Raw genomic sequence first — 27,867 nt, 5'->3', positions numbered from 1 at the left:
ATCATCTCACTGCTCGTGTTTCTTGCCCTGACAGACTTAGTGATTCAGGCACATTTCTAGATCTGAGCATTTGTCTTGGAGAATGCAATGTTAATACCTGTGTCCAACCGTTTTGAAAGACACATCTTCTTCCCACCTGCTCTCTCACCCTCTCTGCTCATTTCCTCCCCTGCTTTCTCACGTCTTTCACCGACCCTTTCTTCTTCTATCTCCCCTCATCGACCATCACCTGGTTTTTTCTCCCGGCTCAGGACCTACCTTGAGGAAGAGCTGACCAAAGCTCGTAAGAAGCCCTCTCCGAGACCTGACATGTATCAGAAAATGATTGAAGTTGATCCCGGGGCGCCTACATCAGAGGAAAACGACAAGAAAGCGGTGACCAAACCCAGATACATGCAGTGGAGAGAGACCATAAGCTCAACAGCCACCCTGGGATTTAGGATAGAAGGAGTCAAGGTAAGACTCACAAAGAGAAAAGCGTGTGTGCGTGGCCTTCCTTCCCTTCTTTCTTCCAGTATTCAGTGTGGGTGTGTATGTGTCCTTCAGGGGCATGATCACATTTCCTGTTTTGACCATAAAGTTCCTCTGAAGTATATGTTCGTGCATGAGTTCCTTTGTCATACACGAGGCCTGTCTGTGGCAGCTGTATAGGCCTCGGCATCTGGTACTGACATTGCGTACACACACACACACAGACAAATCTCTCTTCCTCTGTCTATATTTGAGGGACGTGGCTATATAAGGACATTCACGGCCTCACGGTGGTTTGTTGCCATGACACTAAGGGTTATCCCCAGAAACAGAGATGTGAGTGTGTGTGTGTGTGTGTGTGTGTGTGTGTGTGTGTGTGTGTGTGTGTGTGTGTGTGTGTGTGTGTGTTTGTGTGTGTGTTTGTGTGTGTGTATGAGTGAGAAGAAATATAAAGTGTGCATGTGCACTTCATGTGGTTCTTGTGCAATTCAATCCCTGCTTTTTGTAAATATGTGCGTCTGGGTGAGTATGTGTACATTTTATGGATTGTGTAAGCTATATATATGTATGTGAAAAGCTGTAAATTGTAATCAGGTATGATGTGTGTATGTGTACTTGTGTGAAAGAGAGAGAACCCTAGCTGTGCTTAAACTTAAACCAAGAGGGGAAAAATACTTTTGTTTCCAAATAGTACCTTGTTGCCTGGCAGCCAGCAGAATGAGAAAAGCTCATTTATTTCCCTCTGAACCAACCAGCCGGTTGGCTACCTCTGCTGTTACTGCTCCTGATGCTAATCTGCTGTTCTACCACTACTACTGCATATGCACTAATAATACTAGTGCTACAAATCCAATGCTGCTACTAGTCGCACTACTATATCTGCTACTACAACTACTAGTGCTTCCTCTTTGCCTAACCAGGGGTGGAGAGTCATTTTAATATGCTTTGCTATGCTGCTTTGCTTGATTATTTCCTGGTTGTTAGACTCCAGAGAAAGAACTGTGCATTGAGTCGATGTTGGTGTATTGGCAAAAGCCAGATCATTAGGTCCCATGGTGCCCCAAGAACATATGAAAAGAAAGGGCTTTAAAAGCTGAAACGAGTACTCCATTAGGCGATCAACAGATAATCAATTGGCAACTGTTTTGATAATCGGTTAATTTTTAACACAATTTTTTAAACATATGTGACAAAAGTTTCACTGTTTTTTGACTGATAGAATATTTACTGGTTTTCTTAGTCCTCTCTGATTAAATTGAGTATCTATCTAAGTTTTGAACTGTTAGATAGACAACACAATGATTGGAGTATGTCACCTTGGAGCCTGGGAAACTGGGATGGCCATTTTTCACAATTTTCTGAAAATGTATAGATGACATGATGAATCAGTTAATCAAAAAACCACTAATAGAGTGATCAGTAATGTAAATAATTTCTAGTTTCCGTATCAAAATTTGTCAAATGACCATAGAAATGACAGATTCGTGAGATTTAAAGAAGTTTTTCTGCATATGACTGGTCAGTAAAACAAAGGCAAAGACCCTTCCCTGCTTAAAGCCAAATCTCTAAAAATATATATCCTTCCTCCCCCCATCGTTTGTTCTGCTTCTCTTGTCCATTCTCTCCTCTGCTCCTTCTCCTTCCTCGCTTCCCGTACTCCACCTCAGCCCCATCCTTCCCATCTCTTACAAGAAGGCTGGAAGCTGTAGTTATTATAGTTAGAAATTAAATATAAACACTTATTTACACCATAATGCTCCCAACAGTGATATGTTGTCATATACCAACAGTGCAAATAAACATCATGTTGAGCTCTCACATAAAGTCAGTTCTCACACTTCTGGTCTCCTCTCCTCTCCTCTGTAGAAGGAGGACGGGACAGTGAACAGAGATTTTAAGAAGACAAAGACGAGCGAGCAAGTTACTGTGGCCTTTCACGACTTTGTCAAAGGAAATAAGGACATACTGGTGAGTATGTTAGCAGTTAAATGTGTGTTTGTGTGTCAATGGCTTTGACCACTGTATAGGACAGAAAGACAGATGAGGAATGGAAGTTTGTTGAACTCTTTCAACAACCAAGTGGCAACAACACACACAAACACACACACAAAAAAAAAATTAGAGATTTTAAAAACAACAAATCATGGAATCTTCTTACTGAACTAATTTAATCCAAATTTTTAACTCATTCAGCAGCTGAACACACAGAAAATTCGTCCCGACACTGTTGCAGAACTTCTTTCAAATGTGTTGCACCTGCGGGATACTTTGCTTTCACCTTCTGTCCAGTTCATCCCAAAATTCAGCTCCATTGGATTTTAAGTCTGGAGAATGTGCTGGTCTACCGTCATGTGGGACCACCGTCTAGTTCTGTTCTTCTAATGTTTTGGGTCATTATCGCGCTATAGGATGAACCCCTGAACAACCAGTCTGGCTTCCTGTGTTACTTGTCTTTTCTCACCATTCTGATATTCTGATCTGCGATATACAGTACTACTTCCTACAGTACAGTATTATCCTAATAATGCTTCAGAAGGAGTAGCAGCAGTTTGTTCCAACACTGCCTTTGTACAGACTCTCATTTACAACAGAGTGTTTGTAAATAATCACCAAGTGTGACCTTAAGCTTCCTCGGCCAGAAGAAAAGGGAAGCCCTTGGAAACTCCGTGGGCCACTACACACACACACACACACAGATGCACATTGTTAGTATTTGACACCATTCATGAGTGTGTTGTATCTTTTATTTGGAAATTATTTAAGGGATTATTTAAATTAAATACATCAAGACAGGCACTCACTTTGTGGATTTTACCCAACATTCATCTTTTAACTGTAAAAACTACTATTAAAACTGTTCTGGGTAGCTGACTGGGCTGAGAATAGGAAAACAAATGGCTTTAGTACGAGTGGAGTTTTCTAGTTGATCCATTCAGCAGCCCAGTTCTGATGAAGCCAAACAAAACTGGCTCCATCAGAAGTGGGCAGAACTTGGAGAACAAAATAAAACTAAGTCTTGTGTGTTGTGTGGTTTTTTTTTTCAGAATGGTTATCTAACCAGGCTGAAGGAAATCAGAGACACTCTGGAGCTCTCCCCATTCTTCAAAACCCACGAGGTAAAGACACATCGTCCGCTGATAGAAACAGTTTTGTACTGCTGGTCGGTACAGCTGCCGCTCATGTTGGTGCTGCTCCAAGAAAAAAAAAAAAATAGACATTTAACATAAAACTGATATCTCATATCTTTCATTTATAAACCTAATTTGAGTCAAAAATAAAAGTCGTATTCATAAAAAAAACTATGTGAAATATAGTTATGTGAGTAATATGTAGAAAAATGTGAAAAATGTATTCTGTGAAAAAAAAAGTCTGTGTGTGGGTTTTAAAAGATACAAGTTGTTTTCTTTTTTTCTGCACTTGCTATTTGTCACATTTTGGTGAAAACACTGTAGCCTGTAACTTGAGTACAGAAAATGTTAAGAAACATTTGTGTGTGAGTGTATTTGGACCTGTTGGTGTTTAAATGTTTGTGAATTACTGCAAATTCTTCATGTTGTACGACTGGGCTAAGTTTAATATGATATATGAGAATTTCCATGTTCTCTAGACTGTCTTGAGACATACTAAAACGGCATGACGCACATGCTTTTACTTTGGTTCTGTTTGGCCTCACTGTAGATCCACATTGTAATTTATTGATTTAGTAATTAATTGCAGACATAGCAGGTCTTGTCATGTAAATTGGACAGCAACAGCCCTGACCACACATGCACAATTTCAGTTTCACACTCAAAAATGTGCACACACACGCAAACAAAGAAACAAAGCCGTAGCCATAGACGTGAATGTAAGAAGTGGGTGTCTCAAAACAGGAAGTGAGATAATGTTTTTAATAGACTTAAACAGACATATTATGTTAATTTTTTTACAAGAAAAAAGACAGTTTTTTTGTTATAATTTCCTGTATCCTTTTGCATCCCCTCGATTCTCTGCGTCTCTGCAGGTGATCGGCAGCTCCTTGTTATTCGTTCATGACAGTAAGGGACGGGCCAAAGTCTGGATGATTGACTTTGGGAAAACCACGCCTCTTCCTGACGGGGAGGAACTAACCCACCGGGCATCGTGGGTAGAGGGCAACAGAGAAGATGGCTACCTTTTTGGACTTGATAGCTTGGTGGACATCATTTCATCCATGGTGGTCTCTGAGACTTGAAGTCTGAGGAGTTTTTTTTTTTTTTTTAAATCCAAGTGAACATTTGGACCCACAACAACCACTTCCATTCATTCTTCATTTCTCTGGGGAACACTCTGGACTTCCTCAAGGATCCTTTCACTGATATCAGTTCTCATATTGGTAACCACATAATCCCATAACAATGCATGGCCAAGTCATTTGACGGATGCAGTCTCTTTATTCATATCCAGTGGAGATTCAACGTCTACCTCTTCCCCATTTATAGCCTTCTTATGTTATTCTTAACCACTCAAGGGCAGACCCTAACAGGGCTGTTTCACAGCAGACATTTTAACTTGTCATAGCAGGAGAAACACAGGTGTGTTGTAACAACTATCACAACGTCTCAGTTCCATTAAGTGTCCCAGTAATCCCTGAGCCAGCATGCACAAAATCATTAATGTTAGTTCCATCTGTGCTTCTTCTCCTTTTACATGTCAAAATGTCTGCTGTGAAAAAAAATGTATTTTTAAATGCATTAGACCTTCAAGACAACATCGTTAATAAGGAATAATCCATTTAAAAGCAGAAAATGTATACTGCTTAATCCAAATTAAAGGATAAGGCTAGGAATATTCTATATTTTTGTTATTGTGAACAAATCCCATGATTCTCTCAATACTTTTAGACTTGCCCAGCCTGTCTGTGTTTGGGCCTGCTCTCAAGCGCATCTGTTCCTATTGAGAACTTTTTTTAACATGTTGCAAATATATACGTTGATTTTAAAAAAAAATTTTAAAAAGCAAAATAATTTCCTAAAAATGCTGGACATTGCATTTTTTAGCAAACGTTATTCAAACAGTAGGAAATAGTCCAATTGTTGGGGACTATTTTCAGCTGTGAATTTGGTGCTCTAGTGAATATTTATTGCAGCAGGACAGTGCATGTTGGATCAACTTAAAACTAACTGAGTGCCCATGTTCTTCATAATGAAGAACCATATCACATAATGCAACAGTGTGGCACTTTGATGTTTTTTAAATAGTTTTCAGACAACAGTGGAGCTCTATAGGACAGAGGAATATGTTGTATCAGGCTTTGGATACACAGACAACACTTGTCAGTGCGGTCAACCCCTTGTCGGTTTTGATGTTTTAATGGGATCTGTTGACAATATTAAAAATATAGAAGAATATCACCAGACTGTGTGTGGAAATTGAAAAAGCCTGACTTTGGCCCCCCCAGGTGGTAATATCAAAAATAACACTGTTAATGTCTCAGTTTTCATAAACAAGCAATTATGCTGTCATAATTTGCTGTCCTAATTTGACAGATGCTTTAATGCCATAAAAAGTGTATACATAGTGGTTTTGAAATTTCAGAGGTTCAAAACTCCCTTTGACCTTTAATGCCAATCATTTGGGAACAATTAATTTTAAATTACTGCCTTGGTTCCAGCTCCTTTGTCTTTCTCTTAGACTCCTATTTCACTTCAACTCCATTTTATTAGATTTTTGTTAAATTTTGACCACAACTTCAGCACAAATTTAAAAAAAAACAATCTGCACTTAAGTACAATTACACTGTTTGAGACTGTACAATTGAGTGTGTTTTTACTCATCCGAACATGATTTTAGGTTTGTTTTACAGTGGAAAACAAAACTAGTCTCTTATCTCTTGATCATTTCATTTTAACCAGTCACACTCAAAGCCATAGACCGAGTTTAGATACTTTACGTTGGTCATAGATGTTTTCAGTGGCAGCCGTGTTTGCTCCACAGTAATCTACCGATAACTGGCAATTAGGTGGAGCTAAATTATATATCTGTGAGTAGTTACAGTTTGTTATGGAGGGCATTGTTTTATATGTAACATATCTGCAGCCAACATGGCATTCGTAATACTTTCATGGCCAAACACTTATTACCCTTCTCACACTTAGTTGGGATTGTTCACAATGTACAGTAAGATTTATTATGTTAGATGTAGATTTTTTTTTATTGTAACATTATTTTAGTCAAACCCTGTGGAACACTTACAGCCATGAACAATCTTATTTAAGCTATACAGTGCCTTGACATTACAAAGCCAAGTCAGACAACTGAATATATGTTAATTTGTTATGATGTATTTTTCTTCTAGTCTTAACTGTCGGTTCTTGCGCTTAGTCTTACATGGGTGCATGTTTATTATCCTCTTAGAGTTTGGACTTAATTTGTAGTTAATTCTGTTTTTATTTATAACATTATATTATATATTGTTTTGTTGTTTTAGTTAATGGGATACTGTGACATTTTGAATTCTGGGCTATTATGTTGTTTTGTCATCAAGCAGGTGTTACAGTATGAGTGAAACACAAACTATGAGGCAGGTTGTCGACATTGCGGACAACCCGGATTCAAACCATTGGATATGGCTACAGTAAAGATTGATGATGTTTAGATAATGATACCCATTTATTTGAATGGGGAATGACCACAGTCACTGATAAAACTGGTTGGGCTGACAAATGAGAAAAAATGTCTCATAATGTAACAGGTTCTTGATGAACAATAAAAACTTAACGGCAGACGTTTGCAGTGAAAGTAGACTGAGGAAGAGACTGATTGTAATTCCATGCAGTGCCTTCTTAAAGAAAGAGTTCAGCATTTTGGGAAATATGCTTATTAGCATTCTTGTCGAGGGTTTGATGAGAAAGAGATTGATACGAACCTTGTGTCTGTACGCTAAATATTAAGCGTACCAGCATCTCTAAAGACCATTAAAAGTGCTGGTAAGCAGATTTTGTCTCCTTTGACCAAAACCAGGCTAGCTGTTTCCCCGTTTCCATTCGGTGCGCTAAGCTAGGCTAACCTGCTGCTGGTTGTAATTAACAGACAGGAGAGTGGTATCGATTGTTTTATCTAACACTCAGCAGGAAAGCCACCAAGCATATTTCCCAAAATGTCTAGTTATTCCTTTAAGATCAACCATCTTAGTTATTGCTTATGTCCCCAATGTGCACTTAGATTTTTTTCTTTGTAGGTATCATATTGTTCTGGTTTTGCCAGCTTGTGTATTTATTTGGATTGACCTTTAAAAACGTGTGTAATTGGTGACCAAAAAGTCATGCTTCCAATATTGATTTCTGAGAACTCTGGGATCTATCTATCTATCTATCTATCTATCTATCTATCTATCTATCTATCTATCTATCTGTCTATCTAAAAGGGTTTGAATAGGCATCATAGCTGCAGCCAGTGAGTCAACACGGCTCAGAGAGTGCATTTCACCCGTAAGGTCCCAGCCTCTTATGGACCTGACCTGAGAAAGCCCTCACTCACCGCATGCCGCTGCTGCTTCATGGCCACAGTAATTGCTGTGTTTGCATGGGGGTCATTTGCCATTCAAATCACACCTGTCCACAGCAGCACCATCCGGAGCGGGTGGGAAAGAAAGGTTTTGATTCAGGGGCAAAGAGGTTGTGAAAAGAGAAACAGAGCAGAGCCATGCTTTTTTGTGAGGGCTAGGGGGTGAAGATGAACCTTTAAGCGGTCTTTTTGAACATGCAGCTCCTAAAATTTTAAAAAGGTGTGTACATTTTTCATCCTCTGTGGCCACTCATTGCTCCCTCTGTGCACTTTTGTCATTATATACAAGGATATCTTTGTCGAATGATAATTTTTATACATGTAATTGATTCAAATGTCCTGCGCACAATACTCTTTGCATTTGCCATGTCCCCATATGACGAAAGTTTTAGTATGCTTGAGCCCCACAGCAACCGTTTTTTTCCCTAGTTGATTTCTCAGACTTTAGATCTGTAATGTGACGACTGGGTTATAGACCCAAATTTGAACGTGCCAAGGCTTAGTCTGACAGGATATGTGTTCACTTAAAAGGACCAATGAGTTTATTTACTATGGGAAAAAGTCATGACCTCATTTACATAACAAAATACAACGTGGGACTGTGTGGATATGTGGCGCACTCTGCTGACATTTTGCTGACACTGCAAAGAGACATCATCTCAAAAAGTCAGTCAGGACCCAAATTTGCGTTATCGTAAGACTTTTTTCATAATTTTATAGACGGCTTTTGACTTGTAAGTATGTATATTTGTTGCAGTTGGGCTTTATATTTATACATTTTATTAGAGTGCCAGCTTAATTTTAAAGCATAGCTATTGAGTTTGCCATATTAAAATTTAACTCTCTAATCGTAACATTTAACAGTTAATTGATAAGTAATAACAATCAAAAATGGCAGTGTTGAAATGGTGATCTCCCAGCAACAGCAGGTGGCCGCAGAGGACCATTTCACCGTCGAGGTATATTTTGCTCTGTCTATGGTGGACACTTGGCGTGGTGTTTGTGTTTTACCGTGTCAACTATTGCCACTATTTCTTGGCCACGTGTGTCTTGCAAAAGTGAAATTTGGTATCAAAACAGTCTGTCAAGCTCGGTAATGCGACACAGACCTGCCCTTCGTGATGGACCAACCAGGAGCCGCGTTTCAGCCCCCACCTCCTGCCGACAGACGGCAAGGACCAATAGAAGCAGAGGACGGACTGGCCGGAAGAGCAAAACCAGAGCCGTGTAGTGATGGAGCTAAGCAGACAGCGTGGTGCACGTCTGCGTGTGGCGATAAAGTTTGCTACCTCTTTATAAATAGTGAAAAGAGGTCAGATTAAATTTGATTGAGATTTTAGGATTCCAGAGGGGAAGAAAGGGAAATTACAGCAGAAAATACAGTACAAACATGCATATCCACAACACAACATTAATCAGTGACACCATTAAAATGCTACAGCCAAGAATTCATTATGCAGATGTAGCGCCGACTGTGCACGTCTTTCCCCCTACGCCACAGCCTGTGTGTGCCGGACAACGACGAGGGTGACGTCTGAGTGGGTTGCGTCAATGCACGGCTCTGGCTGCTGAGTCAAGTTGGTAAATAAGGTTTGACCTCTCCGTGGGGAGAGAGAGAGCGAGCGAGAGAGCGAGCGAGATAACCTGGATTAAACGCTGTTAGCGGCTGCAGCAGCAGCAGCAGCAGCAGCAGGAGCAAGAGAAGAAGAATAAGAATAAGGAGACACACAAACAACCTTCAACTACTGATGCTAGCAACGCAAAGGAGAACGCGCCGTGAAATCTGCTGTAATAGTCTCGCTAAATAAAGTTGGATAGGTTTTGACTCGCCCGCCACAGTTGACCTCGTCCTCCTGAGTTGGAGAAACAAGCGGCAGAGACCCTGCGCGACAGCTGCTGGTGAGTATCTCAAAGGACAGCACGGTTTATCACGCGATAGCTAATAAATGTGGTCAGGAAAGTAGTATTTATTTTCGTCGGTCAGTCCTTTTATAATCCCGTTCACCGTTCCGACCACAGATTGGTTCACTTAGCCAAATCCTCTGCGGCGTGCTGACGTGCCTGGCATCCATGGCTGCTCTGTTACTGCTGCAAAACTTTACCAACCCTGCCAACGTAGCGGTCACCCATTCAAGTACCCGAAAACTATTTCTTGAACCTGCTCGCCATTTCAGTCTCCTTCGTTTAAAGCGGCCCAAAATGTTAGCTGAAATAATCTCAAATCGCCGGGGCACGCGTTTGTTATTGCAGAATCGAGTGGCTGCACGCCCACGAGGAAGTCAGCAATCGCAGATTTTGAATGGGCCACTTTGGCCAGTTTATGTGGCGTAAATCTCACAAAGTGAAGTGAAACTGCAGTACCTTACTACACGGAAGGTGTTATAACGCGTACTGAATAGGTTTATGTCTGGATGGGGGAAGTTTTACAGTCTCATGTCCAACTGGAAAATAATGGTTTGCCTTGTCTCTAATAAACCATAGTCAGAGATTCGCATTCATCTTAATATTTTTGATTTAATTTCAATTAATCTTCACCTGAAAACATTTTTAATAGTTTCAAGCACTGATAAAATGTGTGAACATATCTGCATAATCTTTTAGGTGAGTGTTTAAAATCTGTCCTGGGACTACTAGTGGAAAAGCCCTTTGGCTGACTGGCAGATTGACAATATTTTTTTTATTAAAATGAACTATATAATCAATGGTTTCTCTACATAATTTATCCACTAAAGAGTTTATTTTTCAACTGTAAGATGACAGGCTTAGTATATACTTTGTTCGCACTGCTTTAATAGCCAAATTTACACGATCCTTATCAAAAAGGTTTGTGTAACACCACTGTTAACGCTTGTTTTGCTTGTATTTCTATCGATTCTTTTTTTTTTTTTCTACTGAGGTTAGCATGCTAGCCAGCTAGCCCTGGCCTGCCCCGGCCTGCCCCATCATGTAATACCAATTTGTCCCTCAATAGGCGACAGGGAGTCACCGTAGTGTCCGGTCTGCCCGCAGTCCAAAGCGAGAGGATGAAGAAGTAGCGCTGCCCAGAGAGCGTATTATAACCTCTTGTCCAGTAAATGCGACAATGGCTGAAGCTCTTTTGAAGCAACCACTACCACCCACTCCAGCCAAGAAACCACTTTCAGCATCAGGGAAAACTTACATAAAACTGTTAACAAGCAGAAATGCCAATTAATATAAATTCATCCATCTGTCTGTGAGAGTGTCATACTGAAGCATGGATCAGATGGCCACCTACATGCTTTATTCTGCATCCCTACCTTACATGTTACAGTACTCATTGTGGATTTAATCCAGGTTCTTACAAGAAATGTTTTGGATTGGGTAATTTATTCAAATAGAACACAGACTCTCTCTTGGTTTGTAGTCTTGAAGGAAACGTGGTCTTACACACGTTTCCCCTGTTTGTGGTGGTGACACAGCTGCTGCGGTGGTTCACGACTGCACAGCAATGGGGTAAACATTTTCCACTTTTGCCTCAGGATCAGAAGTCAAGGGCTGTGACAGGAAACTGCCAGGAAACCATGAGGTGTACTGAACAGCATTCAGATATAAACTCACACTCAGGCTGTGCCATGTGGCTATTTTCATAGCAGTGAGTCTACAGCTACAGAGCCAAGGCAACAGCTGAGGCTTAGGTGTGTGTGCGTATTCACCATACAATACCATGTGTACGTGTGTTCGGTTTCCTTTCACAATTATCCTGTAGTGACCTCTCGCCTACTAGGCATCATAACTGACCCTTTAGTTCTCTCTCCTTTCCTCTCCTCTCATCTCTGGTGGAATTCTTATGACTGATAAAGAGGTAGACATGCATATTTGCTCTTAGACAGGCGACAGACCCACACTGACCAATTGGTAGTTGCTCAATAGATTACATTTGGCAATAAACAGTAACTTCTCCCCAACGGTCTCAGATATTGCAAGTGAAATTTATTAATAAACTGTTAGAAATTCTGCATCTTAGTGCGCAAATGCACGTTGCTTTAAGAAAGCTTTGCAGAAGCCATATACAGTATGTAGCAGCTCTTTGCTCAGGCTTACATTTGCAGGCTTTCTTTGCTTCAGTACAAACTTCCTATCTAAATTTCCAGCTATGCAGAAGATCTTGCAGGATTTTGCAATATAGTGGTTGGGGGGAAAGTAGACTTAGCATAGTACTATGATAACTGGTATGATAAGATTGTATTGATACAAAAATTAAGTATGAAGTAAGCCAAGTACCAAGGCCATACACTGTAGTCTATATGTGTGCAATTACTTATATAAACAACTCTGTTTGTATTGAGATGTATACAAAATTAGATGCAGTTGAATTATTTCTAATTGTGAAGGAGGACGGATGAACCGCTTACTGACTCAGTGTGTGTATGTGTGCTGCAGTGCACACGCGCGCACTCCCATATTGTTTCAACTCTTTCAGCAAAGCCTTTTTCGTTTGGCCTGAATCCCATCTTAGCTGTGTTGAAGCATGTTGTCATCCACAAAACAGCACCTGTAAGACAGTGACAAACACACACAGTAAGACTGCAGATTGTAACAGAGGAATGCAGCACGGTCTCTGTTATTTAGATGAAGAGTCAGGGAGATTAGTGGAGTGTATTGACGGCAAGTTTATTTACGTAGCACATTTCATATACAGAGGCAATTCAAAGTGCTGTACATAAAAATAGATAAAAAAAAGGCATAAACAGTCAGAGTGCCGTTATTAGCAGCAATTAAAAGCAGAGGTGAACATAAAAGTCTTTAGCCTGTTGTTTTGTTTTGTTTTGTTTTTAGCCAGAGTTGGGGCACATCTAGGATCTTCAGGAAGTTTATTTCAGCTATGCTTAGCAGAATAAGTGAAATCAGCCTCACCCTGTTTTTGGTTTTCTTCTTTTTTTTTTCTTCTTAAGAACATTTAGCAGTCTGGTCCCTGATGACCTAAGAGGTCCAGATGGTTCATAGGTGTGGCAGCAAGTCAGAGCTATACTTAGGCCCAAAACCATTAAGTGATTTCTAGACAAGTAACAATATTTTGAAATAAATTATTTGAGACACTTGTAGCCAATGCAGAAATCTGAGAACTAGTGTAATATTTACAGTTTTCTTTGATCTTTGTTAAAACTCTAGCAGCAGCATACTGAATTACCTGTAGCTGTGCTTTTTTGGGAAGGCCTGAGAAAAGACTGTTATAGTAGCCTAACCGACTTGAAATGAAAATTTGAATTATTTTTTCTAGATCACGTTTAGACATTTATACCTTCGTTTCATGTTATATTTTTAAGATGATAATAGGCAGATTGTGTAATAGACTTGATGTGGGAGTTAAAATTTACATCTGAGTCAATAATAACACCAGGATATCTGACTTGGTTTTTAGGCTCCAAAGAAAAGGAATCAAGATGTGCACCAACTTTCAGCCTTCCTTCTATAGCACCAAAGACAGTTATCTCAGTTTCAAATTTTGACACATCAACTCATTAATTTGGTCAATGTGCAGCAGCAGTGAGTCAATAAGAGCATAGTCACTTGTTGACAGTGCTATGTATAATTGAGTGATGTCCACATAGTTTTGGTAAGTGATGTTGTTCTTATGCATAATGAGGCCTAGCGGGAGTACATAGAGGTTGAATAGGAGAGGTCCCAGAATTGAATCAAGAGGTACTCCACACGTCATGCTAGCTCACTCAGATATTTAGTTGCCAATGGAAACTTTTACTTGTGGACCTTGAGTTATATTCACAAGCATGATCACATCACAGTTTAAGCTAAATGTATGGTAATGTGCAAACTGTTTCAGCTTGTCATAACTATCTGTAAAAGATACACCAGACTGATTTATGGAACGAGATGGTGTAATATTTTTAGATAGGCCTTAATAGAAAACAATCTCAGAGTCCTATCAGTTACAGAGAGAAATGGAGAGAGGTAAAGTGCGACGGCAAACCCTGTACACAAACCAAACACGTGCTCAGAAATAGCTGGAACAGCCAACAGCTCTCAAAGTCCTCCCTCTTAGTTTCCAGTGACATTTTCAGGTCCAGTCCTGGACCACATACACATATCTTCACACTATACATGCATGCACAGCATTCCCCTTTCCTTTCTTGGGTATGTGTGTGTGTCTATGAGTTTGTGCGTGTGTACGCTCATGAGAATGGAATGGAGGTCATAAGTATTTTTAGACAAAGTATTAAAGTTATCTCAAGATGTGACAGCTGCTCGTGAGTGTGCATGTTTCTGTTGGGACGACAGGTTTTATTTATCTTTCCATTTGCCACCTTGTCCATCTGCATTTCTTTGTCCCTGTGTTCCTCTCCTCTCAGCATTCAGATATTGGACTTCTCATTTTGTCTGTCTCATTATTGTCAGTGAACCATATGTACTTCTCCATGCTACCAGGCCTACTAAATATGGATGGATATGTGGCACAACTAATGTTTATATTGACTGTACAGTTCTGTGTATTTCTTCTTTTTTTTCTCACTTTCCTGTCCTCCTTTCTGTCTCTGTCGTCAGTCCACCATGGCAGGTGATATGAAGTTACTGATGCGAGGCTTGGCTAAGCTGAGCCAGGCGGTTGTAGAGACTCAGAGCAGTGCCCTGCGCAGTGGGACAGGTATCTTTAGCATATCTATCTATTCCCAAATTTGAAAAATACTCAAGACACATTGTAGAAATTTCAGAATTTGCCTTACCTGCCTTGTTAGCATTCACAGTGTTCTGCATTAGAACCTCCATTAGAACCTAGTCTACTCCCCAGCTTAAATGATGATAGGTTAGCTTGTGATTAGCTTTACATATTGTTTAAGATAAAATGCTTTAATAAAAAGGGTTAGCGTTACAGTGAACTATTAACTTTTGAAAAGGAATGGTAACTGTATTAAAACCAGCGGGTTAGCTAACCTAACTCCAATTTAATACGTTAATTTTTGGCTAGGTTTACCCTTTCGTTTAAAAGGTAATGTTAGCAAAAATGTTGGCAAGCTTTAGTTCAGTCTAAAGACATGATAATGCAGTTTTTATATTATAGCCTCTAAAAATTAAAGATAGTAAGTTAAAATTGAAATGTCACAATGTATACCTGGAATTTGAAAGGCCTGGTAACCCTGCTGGAAAGCCATTGTTAAGTTTATAGAAATGATAATACAACATTTGCTTCCACATTAAGGGGATATCCTAGTAGATAGCAAGCTAGTTTAAACAAAGTCTGACTTTCATATATTTTTATGGCCAGGCATTTATGTGCTAAAACACTGACAATTTTCCTGTACTGTATGGTTAAAATTCTCAGTGGACCTTAGAGCTAATAAAGCTATAAAGTGTTTTCTTTGGTACTTGTAACCCAGGAGTCCCAGGAGTTGGTGCTGCTGTCCAAAATGTCCAGTTGGCTGCAGAGCAAGGCCTCTCTGCGGCCATGATGAAGATACAGGTGTGTGACTATGTACTGTATATCTGTATTTGTAAATACTATTGTGCAAATTGGTAGCATAGAACATTTAGAAAGTTCTCTGTTATTCAAAGAAAAATTTATATTGCATTAACGGGCAAGATAGTACTGTGAGTATGTTTTAATTGTGTAAAAGCGGATATGTATGTATATCTGTCTTTATAGGAGCTGTCTGGCCAGCAGCAAACCTCTACTTCAGAGTCAGAATTAGACTTTCCTCAGGATGACAGTGCGTTCGCAGCTTCAGAGCTCAGGGAGGAAGGTGGGGACTTTATAGTGGATCAGTCAGGAAGTAGTGGTGACGCAGCAGCCCATCACAGCGCAGCAGTAGGGGCGAACCATGTCAGTGGGAAACAGTCTCTGTTTGAGGGATACAAAGATCCCAGCACACAGTTCAGTGGACACACCAGATCTTACTACCAAGATGCCAGGTAAAAACAGTCTCTTATTCAATTACAGTGTACAGTACACAAGTATTTTGCTTCTGTTTGGAGCATAAAGGTAATCATTTCTGTTTTGTGTGTGGCAGACATTTCATTGGACACCATCGTCTCTACAATCACAGTCTAAACAGGCATGTGGAGGGACAGCTATATTGTCAGCATCAGGTCACGCAGATGAGGAGCTACCATCAGGACCCATCCACAGTTGGTGGTCTGACGGCTGAAGACATCGAGAAAGCAAGACAGAGCAAAAGGGCTGAGATCAAACCACACAAACAGATGGTGATATTTATTCCTTGGTTCCTATTCCCTAAACACAAATGCACATAGACACTAATGTAAGCCCTTACTTTACATATTCACATTGACAATATATTAAAAAAGTATCTTTACTGTTCTGTCTTCTTTAGTTGAGTGAGAGAGCCAGAGAGAGGAAAGTGCCTGTGACTCGGCTTGGCAGACTGGCCAACTTTGGAGGTACAGTGATGACTTTCTTTGTTACTGTGTCTGAATCTTGACTGATTCTTCGGCTGTTTGTCTCACTGTATCTGTTTTATGTGTGTCTGCACGCAAGTCTGCAAGTACACCATTCTGACCTTTTCTGTCTGTCTGTGGATACACAGTTTTATCTGTGCAGTTTCAATGAAGAAGTCAGTAAAATAAAGAATTGTGTGATCGTAACCCTTATTCTAGTATATAGAGCAGAACCTACACCTAATTTAATAATTGTAAATAGAGATCACCAATTTTTTCTTTAGATAATCTAAACAAGAGAACATCAAACATTGTGTGGTTTTACTCTGGTTAGTTATGCAATCACATAGCTAAAACATGACTTATGCTATGATAGTTTCTGCAATCTCTGGAAACTCCGTAACCTTGTAATCTTTAGTCTGTCTGGTAACCACAAATCCCCCTGTTATAATCTGGGGTCAATTGGTACACGGTCATCCCATGACCTCCTCAGGGGCTGCACAGTGACAAACACACTGACAGCATAACTGAATACACACGCACACATACATACATACATACATACATACATACATACATATATATATATATATATATATATATAGATATATATATATATATATCTCTATATCTAGATAGAGATAGAGATAGAGATATAGATAGAGATATAGATATATAGATATAGAGATATCTAGAGATAGATAGATAGAGATCTAGAGAGAGATAGATAGAGATAGATAGATCGATAGATATCTATATCTATCTATCTATATATATATAGATGTGTATATATGTGTGTGTATATATGTGTATGTATATATGTGTGTGTGTGTGTATGTATGTATGTATGTATGTATATATATATATGTGTATATTCGATCTCAAAGCCAAACAGATTAGCATCAGCAATCTCACGCTACTTACAAGTTTTACAAGATGACTCCTGTTCCGTTATTTGATTCTCAAAACCAGAAAAACTGAAACACATTGTCCTGTTTCCCCACAAACCTCAGAGAAACCTTTGGAAGTAGTGAAATGCATAGCAACAGCAAGAAGTCAACTAAGCAGAGCTGCTGTAATCACTGCTGTTAGGGAACATGCCAGCAGATTTATGATGTGATGAATCACTTTGCTGCTCGTTTCCAACCTAAACTGAAACCTGCGTTCTTTAATAAAACAAGATCAGATGAAAAAAAGACTAAAATGTGTAACTTTTTCAGTAAATGGTGCCGGACTGTGAAGGACAGACAGAGACCACATTCCTCCACGACCCCTCCTCTTTTCAACACCTTCTACATGTTACCACTGTCAACATGCGGATTCATTTCAGCTCTGCCTTCTGTGTCTCACTGTAACCTGTATGAGAGCTGACGATCTGAGGCTAAATTCTGCTGCATACTGTATATTTGTGTTGGCAGTACAGCCTGACTCATCTGAGACTCTGTTTTCTGAGTTTACTTTTGTACAGTTTATATTCTCCTTCACTCTGTCCAACTTTTTTTTGCCACCTGTTAACTTATCCACCATCTGTAGAGACGTTACAAGCTGCTGATCTGTGCATATATATGTATATAAATATATATTATATTATATTATATCATATTATATTATATTATATTTTTTATATATATATATATATATATATATATATATATATATATATATATATATATATATAAAAACGTGTATGCAGTACAAAGCTCCATAAACATTTTCGCTGAAATTGAGGTGCACAGCCTTGCTGCGGCTTGGCCAACCTGTCTCCAACAATATAGTTGATGACATGTTTTTGACTGGTGAAGAAATGTAAAGCACACTCAGATATGTCTGTCCAGAGACAGCTAGCTAACTGATTATGTAATGCTGAGTTATGTAAGGTTGGAGGCTAGGCTTGCAGGAACTCAACTCACAAACAGTCCCCAACTTGTGCAGTGTTGCTTTTTCTTTCCATTATCTGCCAAAATAATCATCCAACTTTTCAGAGGATTAATTATTTCAGCAGGTCAATTGTGATTAAATGATTGATGTCATTTCCATTTACTCTGTCAGATGGTAGAGGTGGAGCTGTTACGGTTCAGTCATTGCACGTGCTTATCTGCCCATGATTTTGTGTTGCATATGTTTTTTTTTGTTGTTTTTTTTGTATTTGTTTTTATTTTGATGGGAATGTCATTCTTCAGAGGCAACAGACGACTTCATTTAGTCAGTTGATTTACACACTTACAGAAGCATCACTGGTGAAGTATTCTGAGGTTTATGGTGAAGGTCCCATTAGGCAAGCTGCCTGTTGATACACTGAACACTAAAAGGACAGTTTTAAAGCCGCTGCATGACTATGTGCTTTTATGTGTTTTGTCTATATGACCAAGCAGTGTGACATATTTGGCAACCTTTAATGTTCTTTCACATACTGAGCAAATTGATACAGTAGTGTTTGTCTAATGAGCTGGTCAACTCTGATCATGTTTTTGTTCTGATTGTGTGTTTCCACCAGGTCTAGCTGTAGGGTTGGGTATTGGAGCTCTGGCAGAAGTTGCCAAGAAGACCATCAGACTCAGTGGTGAATCAGGTAACACACAAACACGCACACACTGGCGCACACAATGAATGGGTTTTACAGCTAAGAAATTTATTTAAACAGCAGTGTTTGCTTTTGCATTATTATTATGATATTTTGTGATACTCAGGTAGTCAGTTTTTGTTTTGGAACTACGAAATATTCAAGTATAATGGCAGGTCTATATGTCATCACTGAATCATACATGGCCATTTTCACAACTCGTGCTGGGAGTGCAGTTGTCTTCTTCTGAATGTATTGTAATGTGGATTTGTGTATACAGACAATTAACATATTTATGTTCTGATAAAGTCATTATTAAGGCCTTGAATTAGAGTCTTTGGCCTGTAAAGACAGGCACTGTCTGTTTCTGTTTATCTTTGGCTCATGCTAAGAACATACGAGATTTTGCAACTGCCTTCCTGTTGTAAAAAGCAATTTGTTCTCAGTACCCATCCTTCATGCATGTTCTTACATGCTACAGACTTTTTGAATGCTAACAGAGCGCATAAAAAAATGTAATTACATCATTTCCTCCACCAATTCGCCACCTGAGCAGACATTCCTGCTTTGCACTTTGATCCTGCTAATCCTGAATCATAGCTAAACTGAAACGGAGCATATGGGCGTAAATCTGTGGTATTTGTGGGCGTTTTATCTTTGTGTGTGTGTGTGTGTGTGTGTGTGTGTGTGTGTGTGTGTGTGTGTGTGTGTGTGTGTGTGTGTGTGTGTGTGTGTGTGTGTGTGTGTGTGTGTGTGTGTGTGTGTGTGTGTGTGTGTGTGTTAATCCTAGCAGGGACGCCCTGAACACACTTGTAAGCATGTTTGTGTGTATGGTAAATCTGTTAAAGCCTCTGAAAGCAGCTTCAGATACACTGAAACACACTACCTCACGACCTACTGAGACATAAACACACACACACACACATCTACTGGGATATGTATGCAAACACATGCACATACTGTGTATAAACCTGAATCTAAAACTACTGATACTGTTTTTGATTAATGCCAAAAGACTTCACCTGAACATAAAACAACAAAAGTTAAATACTTAATTTATACCTGTAGAGAGAGAGATAAGGATCGGCTTTAGAGTTGAGACACTGGTGTAGATGCAGCTATTGTATCTACCGTTTATGTTTTAACCAAAATCCTCTCTGGTTTGTGCTGCTGCAGGTGAAAATAAGAAAGCAGTCCTGGACTCCAGCCCCTTCCTGTCCGAGGCTAACGCTGAACGTATCGTCAGAACCCTCTGTAAAGTCAGAGGAGCTGCATTAAAACTGGGACAGATGCTCAGCATTCAAGGTGGGTGACAAACGCATACACTCACAAAGAAAAGAAGAAGTAGACAGAGTGAGATAAAAAGAGGCAAGTGAGTCAGTGTGGGGAAAAATCAATAAGAGAAAGGATGGATGGATGAAAGAAGGGAGGCAGAGGAGTAAAGGGATGATTCCTCAGTGTTTGTATCCTGATCTGATGGGTAAAAGGTGTTTACATTTCCATTAACACAGCTGCCGAATCTCCTGCTTTGATACTGTGCAGCAGAGTTAAAATGCACACTATCCGGTGAGGAAACTCACTAACAAAAGTAGAAACAGTTGTTGTTTCCACTAGATATGGGATCCACAGATCACATCCATATTTAGGAACTATACTATTCCTGTAATTTTTTAAGTTAAGATTACAGCACAAGAAACCCTGGCTCACAGCCGTCAGCAAAGAAAGTTGGCACAGACATCTGGTTGTTGTTGATCAGTGGCTTCCAAGAGTCCAGTTTAGTGCTGCAGTAGTTGAAAACAGATGAATTGACCACAGAGTCTACAGAGTACCGGTATAGTGGCGTTTCATTGAGGTGTTGATTTATTTTTTTTCTATACAGTCCGTCAGAGTTGTATCATTAGCACTGACCAGTATGTGAACTACAATGCTTGTTGGTCTTTATGCATATAAGACAGATGATACAAGAGTGGTAGGCCAGTGGCAGTAAACATCCTGGCACAGAGTTAGTACAGCTGGGTCGGGTAACAGCAGTAAACACATCATTAATTTTGTTTGTTGCTGCTTCCCCCCGCTGCCTGACCTTGGCTGGTGACCTTTGTCCTTTGGCATTCATGTACTGAGTGCTGAATATGTTAGGGCAAACTTTGCACAGACATTATAGTGTAGTACATGTAATAAACCACAAAAACAGTAGTAGGAGAGAGGAGGACATTGGCTGCCCGGTGTTTGCTAATCAGGATTCAACACAGAGGATTGACATTGTGTGCATGTTTGTGGTTATTTGCAGACAAGGCAAAGTTTTCACTGTATCTCTGAAGTGGTGACAAGTTGATTCTTAAATTGTGGACAAAAGATTGCAGTAGTCGTCTGTAGTTGGTCACGCAGACACAACCTCACTGCTCTTCCCACAGATAATGATAAAGGTTGAAACTGACTTATAGAGATTTAACACTTTAACACTTTAACACAATTAACAATTATCTGACTGTCTGACTGACTGGAGTCGAGTAAATCCGGAGGATAAAAATCACTTCTCTGGTCTTTGCACAATGCTGACATTTATCTGTCTTGGCAGGAATGCAGTTGTTGCCGGATGATTGTGCAACCAACCATTGTAAACTTTAGCACCAGTCCAAAATAGTGTCAACCTTGAGGTGTCTAAAACTATTATAAAACTGATAATAAAGTTTGTAACATTGATTCCTAATATCATCGGCAATGTCACCCAAAAACCAATCCTAGTAGTTGCCAAACAGTATTAGCTTCTATTGTCATAGTAATTAAACCTGGGATCTTAGTAGTTTCACTTGACTTTAGTATCTGACTTAAGTTGGTCAAGTCTGGTTTAACTCAGCTAAGCTGAGTAATTATGCTTGAGGTGGGAAAATGCACTCAATCAATGTGATAGGTCAGAGATTTACTGTAACTATGCATCTGCGCTTGAATAAAAACAAAGTTGTTGCTGTATGAGCTCTTAAATTATTGGATACTTGCATTACCATCAAACAGAGTACTCGCAGTATTGTTAATGTATTGTTTTTTTGAAGCTATGAACCCATTTAGGGTGTACATTATGTAATGTGTGGCAGGTGCATTTTTACAGGCATCTAATCGCAAGAGTTTCTAGCCTCTTACCTCTGATGACCACACCTGGAGTTCATATACTGATATTTCACTTGTAAAGCTGTATTTGACACCCAATTCGGATTTGAAGGACAACCTGTCATGCTGTTCCCCCAGACCCGCATATCTGTCCTGTTTCAACAAACCCAGCTGTGTTTCTGTGTTTCAGATGATGCGTTCATCAACCCTCAGCTTGCCAAGATCTTTGAGCGTGTAAGACAAAGTGCGGACTTCATGCCAATCAAACAAATGACGGTAAGGGTATTTTCTTTACCATTAACAAGCTATTGCACATTTCTAACTGATGATGTAATAAGTATAACAAAATCAGTCCTACTTCTGGTTGTATTACATTATTATTATCAAGCCCATTGTAAATCCCTTTTAACTCCACCAGGGACAAAATGAAACTGGAAACTGGAAATCTTTCACTAAATATGGACCCTTTTAATAACAATATATTAAGTTGAATATGACAAGCTTCAAAAATATGAAGTGTTTGTGCCTGTCTATAGAAAGCATTGAACAGTGACTTGGGTCCTAACTGGAGAGACAAGTTGGAATCGTTTGAGGAGCGTCCGTTTGCAGCAGCGTCCATTGGCCAGGTTCACTTAGCGAGGATGAAGGATGGCAGAGAAGTGGCCATGAAAATACAGGTAGGCTGTGAACCTGTATTTGTACACAGTACATTCCCGTGTTATCATGATAAACACTGTCCCAGGAGACCCTGTATTTGTTTCTCTCTAGCACATGCATAGAGAAACCATAGACAATCTGATCTCCCGGGTCTGTTTACAGACTTTGTTTACAGATCAGATCAGAGTCTCTATAAAAAGTGTAAAAATCAGATGCGGTGGTTGTTTCTGTGGTTTCTCACTGAAAACATCTGATTCTAAAGTTATTTTATGCCTTTACAGTATTTAGGAGTTATCTGTCTAAATGCTGTCTTTACTGTTTAAAATAAACGCTTTTAGAATTTATGGAAGATATGCCAGTAATAGTTAAATGTAATGGTGTTATTATTATCTCATTATTAACAGTAATTGCAATCTCAGTGAAATCTGCAATTACATTATACCATAAAGATAAATTTTTAGTAAAAGTGAATGATATACTTGTGATCATGATGCAGGGGCATTACAGTATTTTAAAGTGAGATTATGAATAAAAACACTACAGAAATGTTGATGTCATAAAAGATGGTGTTTGTTATGATCAAATTAAAATTAATATTTTTTTCACTTCCTTCCTCTTTGTTTCTCTTTGTTGCCAGTACCCCGGTGTGGCTCAGAGTATCAACAGTGACGTCAACAACCTGATGACGGTGCTGAATATGAGCAATGCCCTTCCTGAAGGTACACGCTCAAAGACACTTAAAAATGCATTCACAAACACCACACACGTGCACTGCTGCATTCAACTTTACTATGCTTGTTTCACCTCATTTATCCACTTTTAGTCTCATTTACATTTTCCTCTCTGTCTTCGTCTGTCTCCTTGTATGTGCCTCTATTTTCCTCCACCCGTTTCTTTGAGTTACTGTCTATAGAATTATATAGTCCTTTAAAAACTTGTCTTACATTTTCTACCCTTTTGATTGTGTCTTTGTGCCTCTCTAGGTCTGTTTCCAGAGCATCTGATAGATGTAATGAGAAGAGAGCTAGCACTGGAGTGCGACTATATTAGAGAAGCCCAGTGTGCAAAGAAATTCAGGTATTATGTAGCAAATTTCTGACTTTATAAATGTCACAGTCTAGGGGGTCAACATTCACACACCCTTTTTTTTTTCCATTTCATTGATTGATGTCCTACCTGTTTACAAGAACTCTCTGTAATCCAGGGACTAACTGGACTAACTGTACTCCCCAGCTACTTTAAATCGAAGTCCTTATAAGTATTGCCACTCGGTAGACATACGGGCCCGCCTGGTAACCAGACCAGGCCCGTATATAAATGAAAGGGGAGAGAGCCATAACTTCACTTTCAATGGCCACTGGGACATAAATACTGCATGTATAGAATCACCGCTCAAATCTGATTAAAAACCACTTAAGAAGTTTGGTTACTTTCCCCGAAAACAACATTTAAAACTCCATCTTTCCACAGGTTATGCTTCTACTACGCATGCACACGTTCTCACTTACGTCAGTGCATCAACACGATTGGCTTGATATGTTTGGCTTTATAAGGGGCGGGATATGTGTCATATAGCTGCCATCTTTAGCGTTATAGACTTTTTTTAATTCAAAATGCTTTAAGTGGTTTGTGTCCTCTCTTATAACATCTCTGCTTAAATTCAGGACTAACTGTATTCTAGAACTGCTCGGTGGTTGGTATCCTTGTTTAAAGCATGGCTTGATACGACTGTAGCAAATGGTTATGTCAGGTTATATCATATACAGTGACTGCACGGTGCAGTCTCTCAGTCTCTGTCTCACAGAACACATCACAGCTTGTGCTACACTCAAATTACATACACAAAGATAGGTTCATGTCTATATATCTATAGTTAGCTCATTCCAGTCCCTCATTAAATTTCTATCTCTCTGGTTCAAGGTCAGAACAACTGCCAGCCGACTATATATACAGTAGATTTAATACTCTATATGGACGACCTCCCTACTTAACCTGTGTGTATGTCTCTTTTTATCCATTCATGTCTGCCTCAGGGAGCTACTGAAGGACCATCCATTCTTCTATGTACCTGAGGTGATAGAGGAGCTGAGCAGCAGCCATGTCCTGACCACAGAGCTTGTCCCGGGGTTTCCCCTGGACCAGGCTGAGAGCCTCACACAGGACCTTAAGAACGAGGTACAGCAGACACCAGGCAGATGGAGGGGGTCAATAGAAGCAGTATTTAGCTGACTAAGGGGGAGGAAACACATTAGTTAATATGTTCAGAGGAGTCTGTGAGACAGAGAACCAGTTTCTTTCTGAACGATAAATAGATAGGTAGACGGATTGGTCACTAGCGGCAGCAAAGGGAACTGATTCCGACCCCACCTGTTTCATTTTTGCCCAGTTTTCTCCACACTCCTCCCATTTCCTCCCACAAATCCCTGCTTTCCTCAGCTGTTTACATTTGTCTCTTTCTCAGTTGACCTCAGTGCAGTGAACTCCACTGGCATGACACACCCAAGCAATAAGCTGCACCAAAAATGAATATAACATTTAATCTGTTGTAGCCGTAAATAACAATTAGATCTTTATATCTTTGTTTCTTCTTCAGATCTGCGAGAACATCTTGAATTTGTGCCTCAGAGAGCTGTTTGAGTTCAGATTCATGCAGACAGACCCAAACTGGTCCAACTTCTTCTATGACCCACAGACGCACAGGGTGAGTCTGTCTACGGTCTAAATAGTACTGTTACTAGAGTTCCTTCGGCTACAATTAATAATAACAATGTGGCAGTTACAGTGAGATTTCAAAGTAATGAAAATAAGTGATCACTGGATTGTGTGTCTGTAGGTGGCGCTCTTAGACTTTGGAGCCACGAGAGGATTTGATCAGAGTTTCACAGATGTCTACATAGAGGTAAGACCAGTCGACATCGTTCTTACTTTTCATTGTTACCACCACCCTATTACTCACCATCATTTTGATATTTTTAATACATTTTTAATAATGAGGAACGTAACATTATGTCAAACTATGCTATTTCTGAAAGTATTTCATAGACTAAATCATATTCTTGGTCAACGTAAAGTTTCAGTTGCTGTACATCATCCACTGTTAACGCACTTGTTGCATCTTTCCTGCTCTTATTTATGTTTTTTTCATTTGTTGCAGAAAAGTTAGTCACATGTAGTGTAGTTTAAATGCAGTGAATCGTCACTTATGAAAAGCTCACTTCCATAAGCTTCATGTCAGATCATGCGTTATGAAAAATAAACCTGGCAAACTAAATTCTGGCTAAGGAAATGAAATGTGTGACTTACAGATGCAGAATGTGACAGTAGTAACATGTGTGACCTGTTTGTGATTTGTAGATAATCCGTTCAGCTTCCGAGGGGGACAGTGAGGGAGTTCTGAGGCAATCTATCGAGATGAAGTTCCTAACTGGGTATGAGTCCAAGGTAATTATCTCTCTATCTATCTTTCTGCCTGCTCTACAAAAGAAGCCATGGCCGTGAGTTTTTGCCATTGACGTACTTGAGAAATTGCTTGCTGGGGAGGGGAAAAGAAAAAGAAAAAGTGGGACACTGCTGTTAATAAAGATGTTTACTTGCGGTGGCTTTGTTTCATTTGTTTAAACATTTCGTACTAGTGAAAATCAAAGAGGTATCTGTAACCTGGGGAAAACACAGAAAAAAAACATCAGAGGTTGTAGTAAAAGAAGCTGAGGCAGCTGAGGGAAGATTTAGAAGCTGTTTGATCAATCGTTGAAGTGCAAATTTGTTCTGAAAGACTCGGCAGTCTGGGTCATTTAACATTTATGCTTGGCCGTAAGACCTTGACCAAATTCACGTGTGAGAGTCTTCCTCTGGGGCAAATATACCTTTTACTGTTTAGAAAAGTGACACCAGTTAGTATACAGGTTGCACATAAGTTGTGACTGAGTACGCAGTGTGTTTTTCACTCTCCGCATCCAGGCAATGGTGAAGGCCCACGTGGACGCGGTGATGATACTTGGTGAGGCCTTCGCCTCCACGGACACCTTCGACTTCGGTTCTCAGTCCACCACAGAGAGAATCCACAACCTCATCCCTGTGATGCTCAAACACCGTCTCGCCCCGCCTCCAGAGGAAACATACTCATTGCACCGCAAGATGGGCGGCTCGTTCCTCATCTGCTCCCGGCTGAATGCAAAGCTGCAGTGTAAGGAGATGTTCCAAGCAGCGTATCAGAAGTACTGGGAAGGCCGCACACCGCCCTCTCACTCAGCCTAAGCCAGTCTCAAGTGTTAGGTGTTTTGATGGACAGGTCCTGGGGCCAGCGGCAAAGTGCCGCTCGGTGGTGAGGTCGGGGTGAGAAGATGCAGATCTGCAGCGCGGAGGCCATGCTACCCCCCCCCCCCTTAAAAGGTCACTGAGCACCAGCTTATCTTTCCCATTTCGGGCAGTCCACTACAATGAGGTTTTGAAAGGCACTTATACATATTTACAGCCACCATTTCTGAAAGGGAAAGGGAGCAGCAACATGGCATCTGGAGTGCTATACGGCCACTTTCTTACTTATATATGGCCCTGAGAGGACAGGCTGAAAAGACTTGGGAGGTGGATGGAAGAAGAGAGAGAAACGGTCTTGTTTAGGTGTAAAATGAATGTCTCTCATGTTTTCAAGGCGATGTCTTGTATTAATTTTCGATTGTCTTGTACTGCTGTGTTTTGTTGAACTCTTGGAAAATCACACCAAGTGTCCAAGTGTTTGCCGTCTGCCAGAAATGGCATGGGTGGTGACACTGATTGTATTAACGTAAAGGACTGCACCAATATAGTAAACTCACAGTCATGAAATAATGGGGTCAGTGCAGTATATGGGCAGTACGAATCATAGTGTTGACCAGGACCAACTTGTCTGGCTCACAAATATTTCTGCTTCTGTAATTTTTTTCACTGAGGTTTGATTGGATTTTCTGGACATGAACAATTTATGCTTGGACTAAATTTAGGCAGCAAAGTAAATGCTGCAGTTTTGATACAAACATAATAGTTCAGAAACAGATTCAGTGTTCAAGTTAAGATGCTGCCAAGTGATTAAATTTAGGTTAATTTAGCAATTTGTAGAAAATGTAACAAACTGGAATTTGTCAGCAATTACACGTGAAGGTGTGACTTTTAACTCATGTATAGTATATATAATATACAGTATCTTCTGTATT

The 27,867-nt window shown here is 39.8% G+C and overlaps 2 protein-coding genes across 5 annotated transcripts in view; both read left to right on the top strand.

Moving 5' to 3' along the window:
- itpkb (inositol-trisphosphate 3-kinase B) overlaps window positions 1-7,735 on the top strand; it is a 31,171-nt gene extending 23,436 nt beyond the window's left edge. For 3 of the 4 annotated variants that reach the window (XM_040126050.1, XM_040126048.1, XM_040126049.1), the window contains exons 9-12: window positions 252-456; window positions 2,338-2,439; window positions 3,516-3,587; window positions 4,475-7,735. In XM_040126050.1, coding sequence (XP_039981984.1) covers window positions 252-456; window positions 2,338-2,439; window positions 3,516-3,587; window positions 4,475-4,684 — 589 coding nt within the window. In that variant the 3' untranslated portion in view covers window positions 4,685-7,735. The remainder of the gene's footprint in view (window positions 1-251; window positions 457-2,337; window positions 2,440-3,515; window positions 3,588-4,474) is intronic. The other variant, XM_040126051.1, reaches the window with a different exon arrangement.
- Window positions 7,736-9,379: 1,644 nt separating this feature from the next.
- Window positions 9,380-27,307, top strand: coq8aa (coenzyme Q8A, genome duplicate a). The gene is made up of 17 exons (XM_040126052.1): window positions 9,380-9,894; window positions 14,515-14,614; window positions 15,345-15,427; window positions 15,611-15,876; window positions 15,975-16,170; window positions 16,299-16,365; window positions 18,857-18,931; window positions 20,099-20,227; window positions 22,215-22,300; window positions 22,561-22,701; window positions 23,319-23,400; window positions 23,665-23,758; window positions 24,715-24,856; window positions 25,275-25,382; window positions 25,515-25,580; window positions 26,036-26,122; window positions 26,639-27,307. The coding sequence occupies exons 2-17, from the start codon at window positions 14,521-14,523 to the stop codon at window positions 26,933-26,935; spliced, it is 2,013 nt and encodes a 670-aa protein (XP_039981986.1). The 5' UTR covers window positions 9,380-9,894; window positions 14,515-14,520; the 3' UTR covers window positions 26,936-27,307.
- Window positions 27,308-27,867: the final 560 nt, after the last annotated feature.

The sequence above is a fragment of the Xiphias gladius genome, chromosome 4 (genome assembly GCF_016859285.1).
Source record: "Xiphias gladius isolate SHS-SW01 ecotype Sanya breed wild chromosome 4, ASM1685928v1, whole genome shotgun sequence".
NCBI lineage: Eukaryota > Metazoa > Chordata > Actinopteri > Istiophoriformes > Xiphiidae > Xiphias > Xiphias gladius.
Note: the sequence above shows the minus strand (reverse complement) of the source record. Positions and strands in the feature narration are given on the sequence as shown.